At 40.8% G+C, this 20,032-nt stretch overlaps 1 protein-coding gene across 3 annotated transcripts in view; it reads left to right on the forward strand.

Annotated features, from left to right (window-relative positions):
- The window catches only part of LOC150082242 (protein Obscurin-like), an 865,351-nt gene that overhangs the window by 183,589 nt on the left and 661,730 nt on the right, over window positions 1–20,032 (forward strand). For all 3 annotated transcript variants that reach the window (XM_090379203.1, XM_090379204.1, XM_090379205.1), the window contains 2 exons: window positions 8,157–8,249; window positions 11,793–11,885. In XM_090379203.1, the coding sequence (XP_090235329.1) occupies window positions 8,157–8,249; window positions 11,793–11,885 (186 nt within the window). The remainder of the gene's footprint in view (window positions 1–8,156; window positions 8,250–11,792; window positions 11,886–20,032) is intronic.

Below are 20,032 nucleotides of genomic sequence, written 5' to 3' on the forward strand. Positions count from 1 at the left end.
CGCAAATTCTACAAAGACCATCCCAGACTATGAGTGACTACAAGACGCAGAGAAAGATCTTAGCTCCAAAAGTAGTAAACGTCCTTTGAAAGTGTCATACATCAAATTCCGTACATTCCCAGAAGACGACGGAAGGAAGTTATTCGTAACGCTTAACGAACGTATATCTGCACCTTAATGCGATAGATACCTTCTCGTCTAATAAATAAGTCAAAATAGTATTCTAAGGCCATTAACTGTTATTTGCATTAAAGACAGACATTCTTTTGTCGAAAATAATCGATTTTCGCAAAGTAGCCATGAACATCAGGTGCTATAGTTGTTATTAAGGAGAGTCTTTATAATGTTTTTTTATTTTAAATTGTAACATGGCCAAATTAATAAAGAAGAAACTTTTTTTTTAAACTAGGATTTTCGTTATGACGTTTTAAATTGCCTAATTTCTTCCTAAATCAACGAATTTCAATGTCTGCGAATTTTATGCGAAGTGCAATTAAAAATAAGAAAACTCCGAATTTTGGTATAATTAATATAAATCCTTTTTTAGTATTGTGTACCAATTCATGAAGGTATCATCAGGTGACCAGAAAAATGTAGAAAACTAAATTACAATTAATAATCAATTTAATCCAAAAAATAAACAGACCATAGTTATGAGGGACTTTTGAAAATTTCGTGGCCTGAATATGAAGAATTTATTTCAGGAGTGTCTGGTAACATGTTACTTTTCAACATAGCCCCTCTAGATTCAATATACTTATGCCACCTATGCTGCAATGCCTTGATTCCATCGGCAAAGAAAGTTTTCTCTTGCGCCTCGAGGAATGCATTCACTGCAGCAATGATGTCACTGCTAGTGGGAAAATGGATGCTAGCCAGGAATTTTTTTTAAATTAGGAAATAGGTGAAAATGCCTTACAAGGTCTGCGTAATATGTCTCTGTAACTCTCTGGCCTTTTAGAAGATAATCCACTAGCCACACTCCGTCAGCATCCCAATAAAGGATGCCATCACCTTGCCAGCAGAAGGAATTGGCTGGACTTTCTTTAGAGGGGAAAGAACTGTTCCACTGTTTGGACTGCTTTTTTGTCTCTGGTTGAAAGTGATATACTCACATCTCATCCATTTCAGAAATTTTGCAAGGAAATTTGCTGGATCTGCTTGAAAAATATGCAAATATTCACTTGGCTTGACAACGCTTGTGCTGTTTTGATCTGCTGTCAACAACTTAGGGACCCATCGTGCTGACACCTTTTCATTGCAAGAATCTCTATTATTATGTGGGACACAGGGGTTCAGACGAAATGCCCAAGACTCCGGCAATGTACCGAAGAGTCGCTCGTCGATCACTCATCACCAGATCATGCACACTGTCAACAACTTCTGGAGTGATGGACGTTGTAGGTCTTCTAAAGGGTGGATCATTTTCCAGGCTGTCCTTTCCTCGTTCACATTCTGCTACCCACTTCTTAACCATGGAAGAGGAAGGAGCACCCTCCTCCCCCACTATTGCAACCATATCCTCATGAATTTTCTTTAGCTTTAGTCCTTTTTTTCCCAAATATTGGATGATTGCGCGGTGACTGATTTTGTCCATCTTTACTCATTTTCGCAAGTTTGTTGACTTCAGCACCTAGAATTAAAAAAAAGACGTTATTGAAACTGGATGAAACTTGGTGGTTTACTATTTGAAGTGTTATTAATTAAATACAGAAATGTTTAACACTTTTCCACTACCCTTTAAAACTTCGTAGGTGGGCCATGGGCCACGAACTTTGCAAACGCCCCTCTTACGGACAAAGTAATCTCGTTTTTTTTTTTTTTTTTTGGAATGCTCAGGTATTGTTACTAAATTTCTTAGTGAGAGAAAGGTTCTGCAATTGCAGACGGCTATTATTCCCATTTCATGAAAAAAATACCGTTTAAAGCTATCAAAGGAAAAAAAGCCGCGAAAGTTTTGGTAAAGTGTTCCCCAAGGCAATACACCCAACCATAAGTTTTCAACCTGAGATGGACATTTTAAGCTGATCTGAACATTCGCTCACTTCTCATGATCTCTCCCTCCTCGTCTTCTATTTGTTTCCAAAACAAGTAGAAGACGACGAGAGATGGACCCACGGAACGCTTTAGGGGAGGGAAATATCAATTTAATAGGTCTGTATCAGTGATATTGCCAGATATACACTGGTGTGCAAAACTTAAGGACCAACACTATTTCTAAAGGTTACAACCACAAAATCTTTACTTAAGGTACTCTTTACTGATGAGAGTAGATTCAGTCTCAGCAGCGATTCTGGACGTCGGCTAATCTGGCGAGAGGTTGGCACACGATATTACCCCGCAAACATCACTGAAAGGGATCGATATGGCGGTCGAGGTGTTCTCATCTGGGGAGGCGTTATCTTGGATGGACGTATACAACTCCAGATATTGTAAGGCGGTGCTGTAACGGGTGCACGCTACTGTACTGAGGTAATCCTTCCCCATGTGCGTCTGTTCCGAGGTACCATTGGCCCCGAGTTCGTGTTTATGGATGATAACGCCACACCCCATCGCACTGCAGCTGTTGATATGCTTTTGGAAAGTGGGGACATTGTTCGTATGGATTGGCCTGCCCGTTCTTTCGCCGATCTAAATCCCATCGAAAACGTATGGGACGCTCTAGGGAGACGCCTAGCGGCACGTCAACACTCACCAGAAAATTTTCACAAGCTGAAGATAGCGCTGACAGAGGAATGGACGATGTTACCGCAAGAACTTATCAACAACATTGTTCTAAATATGGACAGGCGGTGCAAAGCCTGCATCGACATTAGGGGTGACCATATCTCCTACTGAGGACCACCTCTTCCCTTTGTTCCATCTTTGGCAGTGATGCATCTGTATCATGGCAGCCAGTGCTATGTTGCCATTTTGAATAAAGTTCCTCTGTACCGTTTTATTTCCTTTGTTGTGTCTGTGTTGTTTCCTTCATCATTTCTGTATCTCACGAGGTTCTTTGGTATGCTTTTCCCACATCCAGGCCACTATGAGAAGCGACAGGTGAAAACCTGACTGGTCCTTAAATTTTGCACACCAGAGTACGAACACATTTCCGTACCCGCAGTCTTAAATGGAATTATCTCTCCAGATCTATTTACTGCCAATATGGGCCTTTTATGAACGCTTTCATCCACTGACTTCAATGATAATAGGTTACATTTAAAGAAAAGTGGATATGTTTAGATTGTTCATCAGCAGGTGTCAGACTAAAGAAAACGCACGATTTATTTTTTTTTCCATGAGTGTTTTTAAAAGCAGTTTCGTAAACGGGACAAGAGGACAAAAAAATGAATCAGTGGGTTTGCTTATGCCAGTAACAAAAGTCGGTGTACAAGAACTGATTAACTGATTTATCTAAATATCTTATCATAATTTAATTAGCAGTAATAATAATAATAAAATTCTTTAATAAATTAACTGGTATACATTTTTGATTTCCAGCACAGATAACCAGAGGAATCTTACAAAACATTCACTATACAAGTGACCAATCACAAAAGTACAAAGTTCAGCTACAAAGTAAACATTAAAGACAAAATATCTGAACAGGGAATTAATATTAATAAAAACAAGACTACAAATTAAGCGTAATATAAAATGCCATCGGCATACTAGGACCGGCACTTGCAAACCTGTCCTTACATATAGTAAAATAGTCCAAGATGTCATCTCGATATGACTTGTAAATCGACCGTAAATGTGTCCAAGTCGATGTTGATTGAGTTGACAGTGTCCAAAGATACATTTGGGAAGTGTCTATTGGAGCTCTGTAGTCTCTGGAGGCTTGAGCACACACAGAGCGGATACTGCGAAAGTGTCTTCCTGGCAAACACCAACCAGCCGTGTTCCAGATGTTCATATGATCATGCTTAGATGAACACAGATAAAGGAACGCCTTTATTTTCCGCATGTGGGCTCTGTGTTACTGCGGGCGTGTATTACAGGTTGGAGAATATTACAGATTTGGATGTCGTGTAGATCTGGTGAGACCACCCGTTGGCCCACTTCAGCACCCAGAATTCTAGACCCCATAGTTTCTTGAGGCTGGTGGGAGGTGCGGCCCACCAAACTTCCACGGCATAGGTGATCACGCTACTGAAGTACGTTTCGAAGTATTTCCTGATTATTTGTTTATTGTGAGTTCTGCATAAATCTATTTTCATTCCCCAGACGTCTCGCAAGGCTTTGGAATGCTGGTCTTGGATTTGATGTTTAAAAGTGAGATTCGCGTCTGTATTACCCCTAGGAACTTTACACTGTCTGGGGGAGTCAGAACCTTTCCTTCTAATTCCGAAAGTAAGGTATCAGCGGATGTCATGAGACTTGGAGAAAATATGAGATAGCTCGACTTCTGGGGATTAAATGAAAGACCAAAAAATTTAGCATATTGACAGAAAGTATTAAGGTAGTTGTTTAAAATTTCCGAGAAGGTTTGTCTTTCTTGTAGATCAACAACCCGGCGTTTGCATGGCAAGTAACAAACAATATCATCAGCATACGACAAGAACGCCGGAACTTGATCCATAAGTGGAATGAATATTGCAGCGAATAGCAGAGCTGAGAGAGAACCACCTTTTGGGATTCCTACTTCTGCGCTTTTACAGACTGTGCTGTTATTACATGTGAAGTGAAGCATTCTCCTAAGTAAAAGACTTTTGAGGAGCTTGAGTGTATTGCCGGATATCCCGTAGAAACTATTAAGTAATGCAAGGAGGCGTGTGATTTGGACTGAGTCGAATGCAGATTTCACGTCCAGAAAAATGGTGTGTAGGTCTTCATTGTCATTCCAGGCGTGAAGTATTTTCTGCGATAAGGACTGTAGACAGGTTATAGCAGATATATTCGGTATGGCATAATGGGTATGATCTGGCCTATGCGCGAAGAATGCGAGTGCAACGTCATTATAGGTGCACTTCTCGAGGCATTTTAGGAAGGGAGTGGCGATTGATATTGGCCTGAAGTCCGCAGGCGTTTTCGCACGGGACTTTTTTGGAACTGCCACGACTCTGTACGTCAACCAGCTTGCAGGCGCTTGTCCCTGTTTGAGTGTTTTGTTGTAGAGGTGGGTGAGCTCTCTGCTGATAAAATAGGAAGCAATTTTGAGACTAAACAGAGGTATTGCGTCAGGAACATCAACATTGCGTCCTACGGTGGACTTGTCAGGTAGTGAGTTTATTATCTTCATTAGCTGTTCTTCGGAAATTTCGATGTTGCTAGTAGTTGAAGAAACGTTGAGCTCTTCATCCCAAGGATATACTACAGACACTCTGTGACCTCTCTTAAAACGCAACACGTGGTCACACCATTCCTGGACATCCAAAAGCTATGGGGGTGCAGGTATGACTTGTTGACAACACACGTTTGCCTTTGGACAGCCGGCCGTTCATGAAAGTGTCAATAGCTGATTGTTTGATATTCTGGAAATTCATCCTTGCTTTGCAGAATTTGGCATATGACTCTTCTGAAGGCGACTTCTTGTAGGAGGCGTAGGTTGCCTGATTTTCCTCGAAGGCCTTAGTCAGGAGGCCATTCCACCATGGCTTCGAGTGGGGGCTAAGGATACAAGTTTTGGACATTGCAGACCTTGCAATGAATTCTATCCATCTCGAAAGCCAGTAGGCAGCCTCGTTGATGCTAAGCTCTGCCAGTTCCATGGGTAAAGTTTAAAAAAGGGCGGTAACTTTTTCAATATTGGTGTATTTAGGATTGTACACTCTCCTGACAGTGTTTGTAGCTTGTACTGGCGAACGTTCCTCCGTAGGTACTTGCAGTGATATTTTGGCAGCGATCGGATCGTGATCAGACGGGAGGAAGTTATCGGTTATAGTCAGGGTTTCTTTTACAGTACTGTTTGAGAAGATGCGCTGAAGGGTGGCATCGCCATGTGAGGGAGGAACATCAATAAGACCAATGCCAATTTCCGACATGTTCAAATGACAATGTATCTAGGGGCTTCTTGGTGGCTGGCAGTGGTAGGTTAAAGTCTCTGAGGATGATGAGCTTTTGACGATGATTGATTGTGGATGACAGCCATGCCGTCAGATTGAGGACACAATCCTTAGAAACCGGCGGAGTGAAATAAATGGCACACACCGAGATCGAAATTCCAGACACTGTAAATTACCAGAACTGCTTTGTCTCCTCCTGGGTAAGTGCATGCCTTAATTAGAGGGAGTGTGCTCCTTTGACAGATTGCTAGACCGCCACCTCGTCTTTCTGTTCTGTTAGCAGCTGGAGTGTGATAACCAAGGTGAAGGTAGCAATTTCCATCTCATATCTGAGCCAGATTTCGATCAGAATTATGAAATCGTACTCTGCGCAGGAAAGTAAATCGAGTAGGCCACCTAGTTTGCTTTTGACACCCCTGAAGTTTTGTAGGAAGAATCTGATATTTGCAGAGCGTTGTACCAGGATGAAATTTCTATCTGAACAGTATCTGCTGGTCCTACACTGGTGGGCAAAATTTAAGGACCAGTCAGATTTTCACCTGTAGCTTCTCATAGCAGTGGCCTGGATATGGGAAAAGCATACGAAAGGAAACTCGTGAGGTACAGAAATGATGAAGGAAACAACACCGACATAACAACGGAAACAAAACGGTACAGAGGGACTTTATTCAAAAATGGCAACATAGCACTGGCTGCCATGATACAGATGCATCACTGCCAAAGATGGAACAAAGGGAAGAGGTGGTCCTCAGTAGGAGGTATGGCCACCCCTAATGTCGATGCAGGCTTTGTCCATACGTAGAACAATGTTGTTGATAAGTTCTTGCGGTAACATCGTCCATTCCTCTGTCAGCGCCACCTTCAGCTGGTGAACATTTTCTGGTGGGTGGGCACGTGCCGCTAGGCGTCTCCACAGAGCGTCCCATATGTGTTCGATGGGATTTAGGTCGGCGGGGGAAACGTGCAGGCCAATCCATACGAACAATGTCCTCACTTTCCAGAAGCATATCAACAGCTGCAGTGCTCATCCATAAATACGAACTCTGGGCCAATGGCACCGAGTTCTTTGGTAGTCTTCAAGCTGGCTCAGATGTTCTCTTAGAGAGCTTTTTTCCGGGTACAGCTTTCTTAGAATTCCTTCAATGATTTCCAGTTTCTCGGAGTTACAACCGCAAAAAGAGCAGGCGATTGGAGCTCGTGATTCCGTTTGAGTACAGTTATCGGTAATCTGAGGCAAAAGCTTGCTGTTCGTAGCCAGTCGTCGTCACCGTAATAATATTACGGTGGCGACGTGGCGACGAGCCAGTTCACTAAGAGTGGAATCGTTATGCATGTTGACGTCATTAACCTCTTTTAGCATTCCAGAGATAGAGGATGTGGGTGAGGGAGGGAAATTATACAATATATCTGACAATCCCTTTTTTGCTTGTGGCAAAGTGAGCATTTCCATTTCGATTTCCTAATTTGTGCAGCCCGTTTTAAATCTCTTATGCCACTACAAAATTGAAAAAAAAAAAAAAAGCTGCTGCTGTAAATTTAATCAGGCAGTCGGAAAGTTTTGTGCAGCTCGAACAGGATTGCATAATTTTCGACGGTATTGTATTAAAACTGCACTATACAACTGTGGTAGAAGTCTGGCAAGTTGCGGGAAAAGTAAAAACAAAAGAGTACCTACTGACCAAGGAAACATCCTTCAGGCCAGGATTAAGTCAGGTGGATAGACGTGACCGTGTACTTGACACAGTAGGTGGGCTTCAACTAGTAGAAGAGTGTGGCTGTAGTCTAACACTGTGCTCACAATGGCGAACTACGAGGTCTGGTTTACAAATAGCAATACTGCCAGGAACTTCCGAAATTACTGAACGAATTAGTAGCTAGAACCACTTCAATAAACCTGCATCACAAACTGTGAATATTAATCTAAGTCACTCGATGAGAATTTAGATGGTTACACTGGTTTAATAACCTAAAACCATTGAAATTAGCGGAGCGTGTAAATCACCCGACTCAAACAATCACGCGTACGGGTATTCATTCTATGAATTTTAATAGTAAATATAAGCATAAAAATTGTAAATTTAAGTTTATTAACTATCAGTATCACTTTTTAATTCTCATGCGTTTTTTATACGCGCCTGACTCAAGCCTTTATGATGTTCATTTTAGGAACGGGATTTCGATATGCACACCACTTATTGTCAAACCGAGCCACGTGCACAAAGGCATCTTCTTCAAGGCCAGATAAAGGAATATTTCGATGTAAGTACCTTTTAACTAAGCATTAAATGTATAGATACATGTACATCCTTTGCTTTTATTATAAGATCGTTTAGCTTTTTCGCGCGTTTTGATGACGGTATCATCTTTGGCGTCCACTGATTCACTAGACATCATTGTCATTAATTCATTAGAAAAAGAAAATAAATAAAATTATTTCAGAAAATACCTGTGGAGGAAGGCTGTTTTTTCAGCTTTCCTGTTTGAGGGAATGAATGCAGAATAAAACTCAGTTCACCATTTTAAGTTGGCTTTCGTGAATCGATGCTGGCTAGTTTAGAAGACCGATTTACAGATGTCAGTTCGGAAGAACAGTGCTCTTGGTTAAATTGATTTCTCTTTCGGACAGGGTTCAGCTGAACAGCTAGAAAGATTTTAGAAAACCTTCGAAATATGTAACTTGTTAGAGGAAGTGCAAATTTAAGATTTTATGAAAACTTGGTCATTATATAAGATGAGAGCAGATAAAGTGGATTATTTTTTCGAGATGTAAAACAAATTGGTTTAGAAAGGTTAGAAATTAAACAAGTTAATCCTTTTCATTGGAGAAATGACTTGAACAGCTGCGATCAAAGAACAGGCAGTAGTACATGAAATAAAATTGTCATGTAATGTTGGTAATATATGTTGTGGTAAGTCCCTTGATGACTGGACGGACCCCAGTACATGAATTAAAGTTATTACATAACGTGGTTTCTGTGTTAAGTCCATTGGTGACCGGATTGCAGGGTGAACGAAATGTGGGATCATGAGGAAACTGAATATACCTTTGGTAAAGCATAAAGATGCAAAAGCTGAGATCGACAGTACGCTGGAAACACTTGGATTGAAAATACCAACACCGGAAACAGGAAGGCTTCAATATCTAGATTTAATATAATATAACAGTCACGATGTCAATTCGTCTTTACCAAAAAAAAAAATAATAATAATAATAATAATAAATAAAAGAAAAATCAAATTAGTTTTTGTGAATAGCACCCCAGTGCAAAAAGTTCGCTAGCATGTCAACTTTGGGTTTAAGTGGGATGAAGGACTAAACTCCATGCAACATTTTGAATGTATAAGATAAAATACATGCGCATCACTTTGGATGACTAAACAAGAGCTTATTGAGCTCATAAATCCTAACTAATGATACAACACGTTGTAAAACATGTTATCCCAATTTTGTTTTATGCTTCAATTATTTTTTAATCAGCCCCAGAGAGTTTTATTTTATGAAAACTCCAAACCCCGAAGGACATTAGAACCTATAATACTTAATGGGTGGGGTTAAAGGTTTTTTTGACATTAGACTTGAATTTCTGTAGATTGTAATTTTCACGAAATACATATGAAGTAAGGTTATTTGTGAAAACAGAAGTGGTCATTACTAAAAGTATAATTCTATGGAAAATCACGTCCTTCCCCAGCTATATCATGTCATCTCAACCAATCCAGACGTTTTTCACTGCCGGTTTGCTGAACCATATAGTTTCGATAAATATTATAAAAGGGGTCTTGGCCGTCGGGGGTATTCATATTAAAATAATATTGCATCGACCGACGAACTGTTAACAAACTTTAATCGGAAATTCGAAATACATAAAAGTGTGAGTATATAAAAATTAAAGGGTTAAAACTTTGTATAACGAAGTAAAATAGAATAAAACACACAGAAATCAAATAAAGCATAAACTATGGGAAGCTTTCAAGGCGTTGTGCCTCTTTCTCAACCCAACCAAGAAACACGACAACAAATCTGTACCGAAGTTTAACCTTACACATGTGCAAACATTATCTGACGTGGATCGTGGACAACGAAAACCAAAGAACAGAAGAAAGGGGGAGATTAAAAAAAAAAACCGAGGGACGTTAATCGTCAGACTCCAAAAACCCAGTGCGGCGTATATTATTTATGTTATTAGTCTCTCATCTCTCGTGGCACTGTAAAATGACAGCCTCCATAATAGGATATACACTGTGCTGCCACTTTATTAGGTATACCTACCTAGTAGCATGTTGAGCCTCCTTTAGCCGTCAAAACAGCCTGAATTCGTCTAGGCATGGATTGAACAAGATGCTGAAAACGTTGTGCAGGAATGGAGTACCATGCAGACATGAGTGTGTCACGCAGTTCCTTGAGAATCGACGGAGGTGTACGCCTGCAGCGAACAGGCTTTTCCAGCTCATCCCAAAGATGTTCAAGAGATTTGAAATCTGTGGACTGAGCGGGCTACTGCAGCAAAGAAAAGTCATTGTCATGTTCCTGGAACCATTCCATAGTGATTCGGACTTTGTGCACCGGCGCATTATCCTGCTGGAAGTAACCATCTTACTGAGGATAAACTGTCAACATGAACGAATGCACTTGGTCAGCAACGATGTTTAGGTACGGTGTTGCATTCAGACGTAAATCTATGGGTATCAATGGACCCAACTTGTGCCAAGAAAACATTCCCCACCACCTTGCACAGTAGTCGTCAGACATGACGAGCCCATGGATTCATGTTGTTTTCGCCAAATTCTGAGCCTTCCATAACATGATGCACCAGGAACTTCGCTCGTTAGACCAAGCAACTGTTTTCCAATCCTCGATAGTCCAGTGCTAATGTTGCTGTGCCCACAGGAGGCGTGCTCTCTTCTTCTTCATTGATAATAAAGGTACGCGATGTGGCCGTCGGCTGTTGTAGCCCATTCGTGACAAAGTGCGACTAGTGGTCCGTTACGATATTTTGTTCTGCTCACCAATGTTGTATTCTGACGTGATGTGCGACATTGTGGGCCGTCTGTTTGCTTGCAGAAATTCTAGTCATCCTTCTCTGACCTCTCTCATCAACAATCGATTTTCTTCCAAAGGAGTGCCGTTGAGAGGATGTTTTCTGTTCGTTGCACCATTCTCGATACACCCATGAAACTGTGGTGCGTGAAAAGTTCAGGAGAACTGCCGTTACAGAGATGCTTTGGCCAGCACGTCTTGCACCTACTACCATGCCATGTTCGAAGTCCGTTAGATCACTCCTTTTCCCCATTCTTGCTACGGTTTGTACGCTTAACTGATACTAGAAAGGTTGTTCTGCTGCATTTATATCCACAACTGTGGTCATGTGACTTGCAACGTTATGGGACAAACCATTTGTGTGCACAGCAGGGGTGTACCTAATAAAGTGGCAGCACAGTGTATGCTTAATGGGAGAACCCGCCACAGCTATATGGAGGGCTTCCATCCACGAGAGATGGCGAGAAACATGCACGTAGTCCAAAACTTCTACATTTTTCTCCCTAAAAGTGTTTTGCAGTGACTGAGTCAGCGACGTCGGCCCCGCGGATAGCCGCCTCATGTTCAGAGAAAAGATAACAAAATGTGCGTTTAGTTTCCCCAATGTAACACAACACACAATAAGTAGTTTATTAGTTTTTGATTTTTATTAACTTTCATTTGTCTAAATTTAAATTTACTTTTATTTTTAATTTAATTTTATTACTTTTCAATCAATTTTTTCTTTGTTTTTTATCACTAAAGATGTTTTTTATTTCCCATAGGACCACAGTTTTATGATCGATGATGATAAAAAGCTATCAGAGCATTTGAAGCTGCCAATACAGCGAATAAACGACTACCATCTGCTACTTCAGGTTCATAAGTTTATTATTATCACCATTATATTATAATAATAGTGTTTATAATAATACCATTATACTAACCATTATATTTTTTTTCCGAATGGGGTTTTTGAACTGGCAGTCCGTCAAGAATCAAAGCCGTAAAAACATCCTAAATTGATACCAACACATTTGAAAATACCATTTGTTCGTTACAATTTATGCCTTATAGTCCAATATGTTCCTGTGCTTCAGAATCATACCTTAAAAAGTTTAAGCCAAGAATATTGGATATTAAGATGTCTAAACAGATTTTGTTGGGAACTATTCTTACAATATTTGTATTTCCATGAAACTTTTGAAGAGAGACTAATTTGAACGAACAATGAGTTATAAGGGATAAATGGTTGATATTTCGTGATTTTCAGCCAAAATATTGACTAATTTGCACCAAGTGCAAATTAGTCAACATTTTCTGTGGTCAGCCTATTTCTTAACACATTATTTATTAGTAGAATATAAATTCCACTGGGAAAGCTAGAACCAAATGTTTTACATAATATCAGATGCAATTTTCTTAACACAGAAAATTTTGGTCGAAATTACTTCCAACAAGAAGAAATTAAATTAAAATACCATAAATATATTAGATCCCTGTTTGGCGATCCCGTGCCAGTATCTTAAATTTATCTCTCCATTAACTAGAATTTCGTTAATTGATTATTTGATTAATTTAATATCCCTCTCTCAAGTTCGAAGATTTACGATATACAGTGTGTGTTGTAGGCTATGAGGGTCCAGATATGATTATTACTTACAACGAAAAGACAGAATTCATGGGACACCCGGTTCCTGGGCAACCCGACGCTGTCACCCCACCCTCTCTAGTGGACGAACCCACCGCTTGGCAGGTATATAGGTACACTGCCGTAAAGATTCTTATCAGTGTGGATAAACGTCGTGAGTTAACCGACTTTGAAAGAAGGATGATAGTGGGTGCCCGACGCATGGGTCACGCTATTGCGGAGGTGGTAATGTGTCCTCTTCCATTTCTATATAATGACTTATCAGCATTGCTTAAAACTTCTTGATTTATTTTGTTATTTACAATTAAAGCTACTGCAAAGACGCCGGTATGTTTTGTGCATAAATTGCTTCTGTTCCACAGTCACTTTACATTCTTTCCAGGCGCCTCCGTAGCCAGATGGGAAGGAGCAGCAGTGCATAGCACACGCTTCTTGATTAGACCGGGGTTCGAGCCCGTCACCACCAAATACGGAGGATGCGGAAAGGTCAGAAATGACCACCGCATATTCACGGAGCAATATGACCTTAGTTGCTAATGCTCCAAGTAACAAACAAACAAACATTCTTTCCTTAATGAAAATACCGAGTTTTTAGAAATAAAACAGTGCAGTCCTCCCCACACCCAGACTGTCGTAGTGAAGCTACAAAAAGTTATGCCCACTTCAATAATTTTTGCATGCGACATATTTTTTTTTTATAAAATTAACAATTTCCAAAAGGTTTGCATTGTATTAGTGGCAAATGATACAAGAAAAAGCAAGCTTATAAAGCATCAGTCAAAAAAAAAAGAAAACAAAAAACTTCCCACATCACCTGTACATTCCTCTGCAGTAGTTTTTTCAGTTCTTTGAATTCAAACTATCCACCACCACAGCAACACATGGAAGTGTTTAGTCCAACAATCAACTACCCGCTGGCTGATAATAAACCTTCGCACACCTGTCCGGCAACCATGCTTCCTCAGTTTGAATTTATGCGTAGTCTGAGCAAGAGGAAGAATTCCATCGGCATTGACTTACTCAATCCATTCAGACCCTTAAACACCTCAATCAGATCATCACAGATGCCTAAGTCTCCAGATGCTGCAATTTGCAGAGGTGTTCTCCTCACCAATCTCATTGCCTTTGTCTGTGCCCGTTCCAGCAGCCAAATCGTTCTTAAAATGAGACCTGCAGATCTGTACGTATTACTCAAGGTGTGGCCTTGAGTAATCCACACTCCCTCCGACGATAGGAGGGAGTATATGATGAGAGCCTTGTCGATCAATTCGGCCCTGGAAAGATTGTGCAAGGCTCAAGGGGTAGAATTTTTTTCAGCCTGGTCTGTACTTGTTAACAGGAGAGATTGCTTCTACAGGGATGAGATACACTTAAATAGAAAAGGTGCAAGAATATTTGCTGATGCTATCGAGGCAGTGTTAGGTGGGTCGGAAAACTGCTAGCTTGGGGGGAGACAAAGACCAATAGATTGACAGTAGCCACTGGCAGAGGCGAAAGAGATTCTTGCACTGCTTCTATTAGAATGAGCAGAAGCCAGAAAAACAAGATGCATGGTATTTCAGAGACTGCTGGGAGCCATTGCGGTACAAGTAAACACATGGGTTGTGTTAGGGTAGCTAAGAATAGAAACAGGTGCAGGTATACTTGCATATACACCAATGCTAGGAGTTTAGTAAATAAATTTGATGAATTTGAGGTATTGCTCAAAACATCAAAGGCAGATATTGTTGGGATATCAGAGACGTGGTGTCACACAGATATAAGGGATGCAGAACTGCAATTTGGGGAGTACAACGTCTACAGAAAGGATAGACAGGATAGGAAGGGGGGAGGGGTTATGCTATTAGTTGAGAAACACATAAAAACCAAGGAAGTGAAGCCAGTCGACATCGCTGGACAGTGCAGTGTTGAGTCAGTTTGGTGTGACATAAGCATAGGGAAATCAAAATTGAGAGTAGGAGTGTGCTATTGGACTAATGACTCTGATGAGTATAATAAGAAACTGTACAGGGAAATAGAGTGGGCCAGTAAATCAGAGAGTCTTATAATGGGGGATTTTAATTTCCCAGATATTGACTGGAATTTGGGGGCTGGTCACTCACACAGAAGCAAGGCTTTTGTGGATTTATTGGATGATTGTTTTCTACATCAGCATGTTCGGGAGGCAACTAGAGGGAGTAATACTCTTGATTTGATTATCAGTAGTGATTCTTCATGCATTAAGAATCTGCAGATAAATGAACCACTAGGTGGCAGTGATCACAGTGTGCTGAAGTGGGATTTAATCAAAGAGGTAACTACCATTAGGGGTAAAGGGAAGGGTTATTGCTTCCGTAAAGGCGACTACGATGGACTGAGACAGTATTTAAATTCTATACAGTGGGACCAACTGATGATGTTACCAACAGCAAATTCAAAATGGGAAGCATTCAAAGAATTTATCTTGGAAGCTACTAGGCTTTACATACCAACTAAGAAATATTGTTCAAGGTTTAGGCCAAAATGGATGACAGATGAACTAATGAGGCATATGGCAGAGAAGAAAAATGCATGGGATACTTACAAATTAACACATGACACAGAAGCCTATGATAGATAGATACAAGTTGATATGCAACCAAGTTACAAAGGAGGTTAGGCAGGCGAAGGCAGATTAGGAGAAATCCTTGGCAAGGGATGCAAAGAAAAACAGCAAAGAGTTCTTTACTTATGTAAACTCTAGAAGGAAGGGGATGAATCAGATTGGTCCACTTGATATCGATGGGTCAAGTGTTGATGAGCCTGCTCAGGTAGCTAACAAACTAAATGAATATTTTGCATCGAAATTCACACATGAGGAGTTATTCAGCGAGGAGAATGCCAGAGGTGTATTCAACTCTAGCAGTAAGCTACAGAATCTTGAAATAACTGAGCGTAAAGTGGAGGAGAAACTGTTGAAGATAAACACAAGAAAGGCACCCGGGGTGGATGGGATCTATCCAGTTATATTAAAGGAGGCAGCAAAGGAAGTAAGCAAACCCTTAGCCATAATTATGAGAGCTTCCTTGGACTCAGGGGAGGTACCCATAGACTGGAAATGTGCAAATGTGACCCCAATTCACAAAGGAGGATCAAAGGCTGACACAAGTAATTATAGACCTGTGAGCTTAACTTCTGTTCCAGGAAAATTAATGGAGGCACTGGTTAAAGAAGCTCTGCAGGATCATTTAGACAAGACTTCAGTTATAGCTCGGACACAGCATGGTTTTGTTAAGGCGAAGTCTTGCCTGACCAATTTGATTGGATATTATGATGTAGTCACAAAAGAACTGGATGCAGGGAATAGCTTTGATATTATATGCTTGGATCTTAGAAAGGCTTTTGATACTGTTGCACATGGAAGACTGCTAATGCGGCATATGGCAGAGAAGAAAAATGCATGGGACACTTACAAATTAACACATGACACAGAAGCAGTGCCTCCAATGTCACACAATTGGAGCAGTGTGACATTGGAGGCAAATTGCTGCTATGGATAAAGGGGTGGTTGAGGGGGAGAAGACAGAGAGTGGTAATCAATGGACACTGCTCATCGTGGACTAATGTTATTAGTGGAGACCCTCAGGGCTCAGTGTTGGGTCCATTATTGTTTTCTGTATTTATAAATGATATTGATGATGGTATATCAAGCTTAATGTCCAAGTTTGCAGACGATACAAAGGTTGGCAGGGTTGTCAAGGACACTACTGACACTATGCTGCTGCAACAGGATCTGGAAAGGTTGAGCAGATGGGCTGAGAGGTGGCAAATGAAGTTTAACATTGACAAATGTAAAGTACTACACATGGGAAACAGCAACCCCAGAGCAACGTATCAACTCTGTGGTACTACACTGACAGTGGTAGAGAATGAAAGGGACTTGGGGGTGGTTGTGCAGGCAGATATGAAGTTCTCTGAGCAGTGCAGACGGGCTGCAAGAGTAGCTCATGGAGTATTGTCAATGATATACAGGAATTTTTCCAGCATTAATAAGGAGGTGATTATTCCCTTGTATAAGGCAATGGTCAGGCCACGCCTAGAATACTGTATAGAGGTCTGGAGGCCTAATTTCAAGAAGGATGTAGAGCTGCTGGAACGAGTACAGAGAAGGGCAACAAGATAGTGAATGGAACAAAGGAGTGCTCTTACGAAGAAATGCTTAAGTTTTGCAAATTACAGTGTCTGGAGACTAGGCACCAGCGAGGTGAGCTGATAGAGGTGTATAAAGCCTTTAATGGTTTGAGCATGCTCAATGCTGATGGGATTCTTCCTCTAGCTCAGAATAATCACCTGCTGAGAGGGCATAAATTCAAATTGAGGAAAGACAGATGTAGGATAGACGTGCGGAAATTTGCCTTTAGCCAGCGGGTGGTTGGTTGGTGGAGCAGACTTCCATCCCTTGTCGTGGAAGTTGATAGCCTAAATAAGTTTAAGGCTCAGTTGGACAGGTATTTTGAACGAACAGAGGGGTGAAGTGGAAGTGGGTTTTTTTTTTTTTTTTTTTGGCTGATGCTGCATAAGCTTGCTTTATTGCATCAAATGCCTCTACTAATGCTAATGCTAATGCTAATGCTTGACCATTGCCTTATACAATGGGATAATCATATCCTTATCCCTGCTAGCGAAATTCGTCTATATCATTGACAAAACAACCCCGTGAGCTGTCTGCACTGCTCAGAGAACTTCATATCTGACTGCGCAATTACACCCCAGATCTTTTTCATTTAGTTTTTATCAAGTTACATTAGTTTTAAATATTAGGAAGAAAAAATTTAAATTGATTATTTTTGGTCATTCCAATTTGTTGAATTTAAATTGATCAATTTTGGTTATTCCAAAAGTCTAAGATTGACTAAAGTTATTAGAAACACACGCTATACATTACACTTAGTAATGTGTTTTTGTAACACGATTGTCATAAACGCACTTCTGTATTCATTCTGTATAAGAACCACCTGTGACTTTGAAAGTACGTAGAGGTGGGGGACTAGGTTGCCCTGACAGATACAATTTCTGGTTACCTGTTTTTGGCACCGCTTATTGCAAAACTAGTTATTGTTCAATTTTTAACAGAGACTTAACAAACATCACATCGATTTTAATCTAAGCTTCTCTTTATGCAAGAAATAATTTTGTTCTTCGTTTTTTTTCTGATTTTTTTTGTATGTAGTTATGTTACCAGAATATGTCTACACTTAGTACTAAGATCTCCATAAGTCATGCGTATGAAGATCTCTCTCTCTCTCTCTCTTTCTCTCTCTCTCTCACACACACACACACACACACACACGCGCGCGCGCGTATTTGTACCTTCGTAGATAGCACCGTTGGTAGAATGCTCGTCATCTTCGCATTGGGTGGAAAAGTCCTAACTTCGAGTCTCGTCAATGATGTGAGGAATTTTTATGAGCCTTTTACACAACTTGGCTTAGTTAGTCTGTCTCAAGTGAGGGTAGCATGGTGTTTCGTCCAGCAAGCAGAAAATCGACCATACAGTAGAACACACGCAATTTATAGCAGTATATACAGAGAAAATGGCCTTAGGCTCAGATTCTCCTAAAACTCCATTACAACAACAACAGATATTTGCAAATAGTAGCTAAACGACAAATTTTGGCTTCTCCACCAAATTCACTTACGCCCCCCCCCCCCCCTGTGCACTTTAACAAGCACCTCAAACAAATCGTCCAGTTCCCCTGACCCTTTGTGGCACCACGCGAAGGTGGACCTGGAGGCATGGTGGTGTCGCCACTGAATTGGGGCTTCTTTTAATTCAAAAACCTAATATGTACATAGTCGGGTCACCTTTGCACAGCATGACCTCAACCCATCTGGTCATATTTTCTACCAATTTCCTGGACGTGTCAGCTAGAATTTGCCTTAATTCCTCCAGAAAAAGCGCCTGGTAGAGCTGGTTTGGAAGAACAAGAAGAAGGAGAAGGCTGTTTGGTCGGTCACAGCCGAATTCTGGCACTGCAATTCATCCCACAAGTGTTTATTTCCTTTGAGCTCTTGCCTCCTAGTCGGCCAGTCTATCTTTTCGACGTCATTTCCTACATACTAGTCCTGCGTGATCTTCGCTGTTTGACATGGAGTACTTTCCAACTTCAAATCCCGCGGCTGCCTCAAATAATCGGCATGAGGAGAACTGTGACCACAGTCAAAATGCTGGTTGGCAAAATCAACTACCCTGACTTCTGGGATATATGTCAGTGGCATGTTCCACTTCCTTCCCTAAGAGCCACCCCCTCTTCTTCAGCTACAGCGGAACAGGCTGAAGATCAGTGACAGATTCCTACCTGGCCAAGTACTCACTACAATACAAGCCCTGCTAATGATCGGAGTTGACCTCCAGAAATTCGCTTCGGATCGCAATTACAGGCGCTCGATGGCCGAACTTCTTGGTTTGGCCCCTGATGTCGACTCATACTGATATCTCCACCTGCTATCTGCTATGAGGTGCAGAGCTACACTTCGCAGGCACATCGACGAACTGTTTCACAAGAAAATGCGATACCGAACATCAATTTGGCACTGTGAAATATTGTGACTTGTGTGAATATCCTGAAATACCGGTATGTGCTTTGTACATATGAACGTGTACATACCTTGGTGTACTGTCTGCCTTATATTCATATCTATTGAATGGTTAATGGTACGTTTTTAAGTTAATTTCATGTTATGTTATATATACTGTACATATTTTTATATTACCCTATATCATTGTCAAGCCCCTGGCCTCCTGGCTGTGGCGGGCACATTATTGTATCTTTAGTGTACAATAAAGATTTTCTCTCTCTCTCTCTCTACTGCCGTGATGACGTTGACAGGACCGACCATTTCCGTAATAGTGTCATAGAGCAGATAATGTGCAATCATTCGAAACGTTCTAATAGGTCGTGGACTTCCTAGTTTTAGCCCCTAACGCTAACGGATCAAATCTGAACCAGGTGAAACAGTGCCATACTATCACGCTTTCTCCACCAAAGTTAATGGTCGAGGCGATATACTGCAACAGAAAGCGCTGTCTGCAACCAGTCTTCCCAAGCCAAACGTCCATTCGTCATGCCAAGCACTTCTGCCACTGTTCTAAAAGTAGTTATGTTTTTCATTTCGATTACTTAATTTTAAGCCCCGCAAAACAGACACGTTCACATTGTGGACACATCCCGCAAAACAGACACATTGTGGGTATTCTTGCCTATACGGCTAGAATACCCACAGGTTACAGCTATAATATACTGAATCATCATGACCTTAACTGCTTGCCAAATATCACTGTAAATAGTGTTGTAAATAGCCCAATATAATTTGAGTGTGAAACGTTTTTCATGCATTTCACATATAAAAGATATT

The sequence above is a fragment of the Mastigoproctus giganteus genome, chromosome 8 (genome assembly GCF_048544385.1).
Source record: "Mastigoproctus giganteus isolate SK-2022 chromosome 8, ASM4854438v1, whole genome shotgun sequence".
Classification (NCBI taxonomy): domain Eukaryota; kingdom Metazoa; phylum Arthropoda; class Arachnida; order Uropygi; family Thelyphonidae; genus Mastigoproctus; species Mastigoproctus giganteus.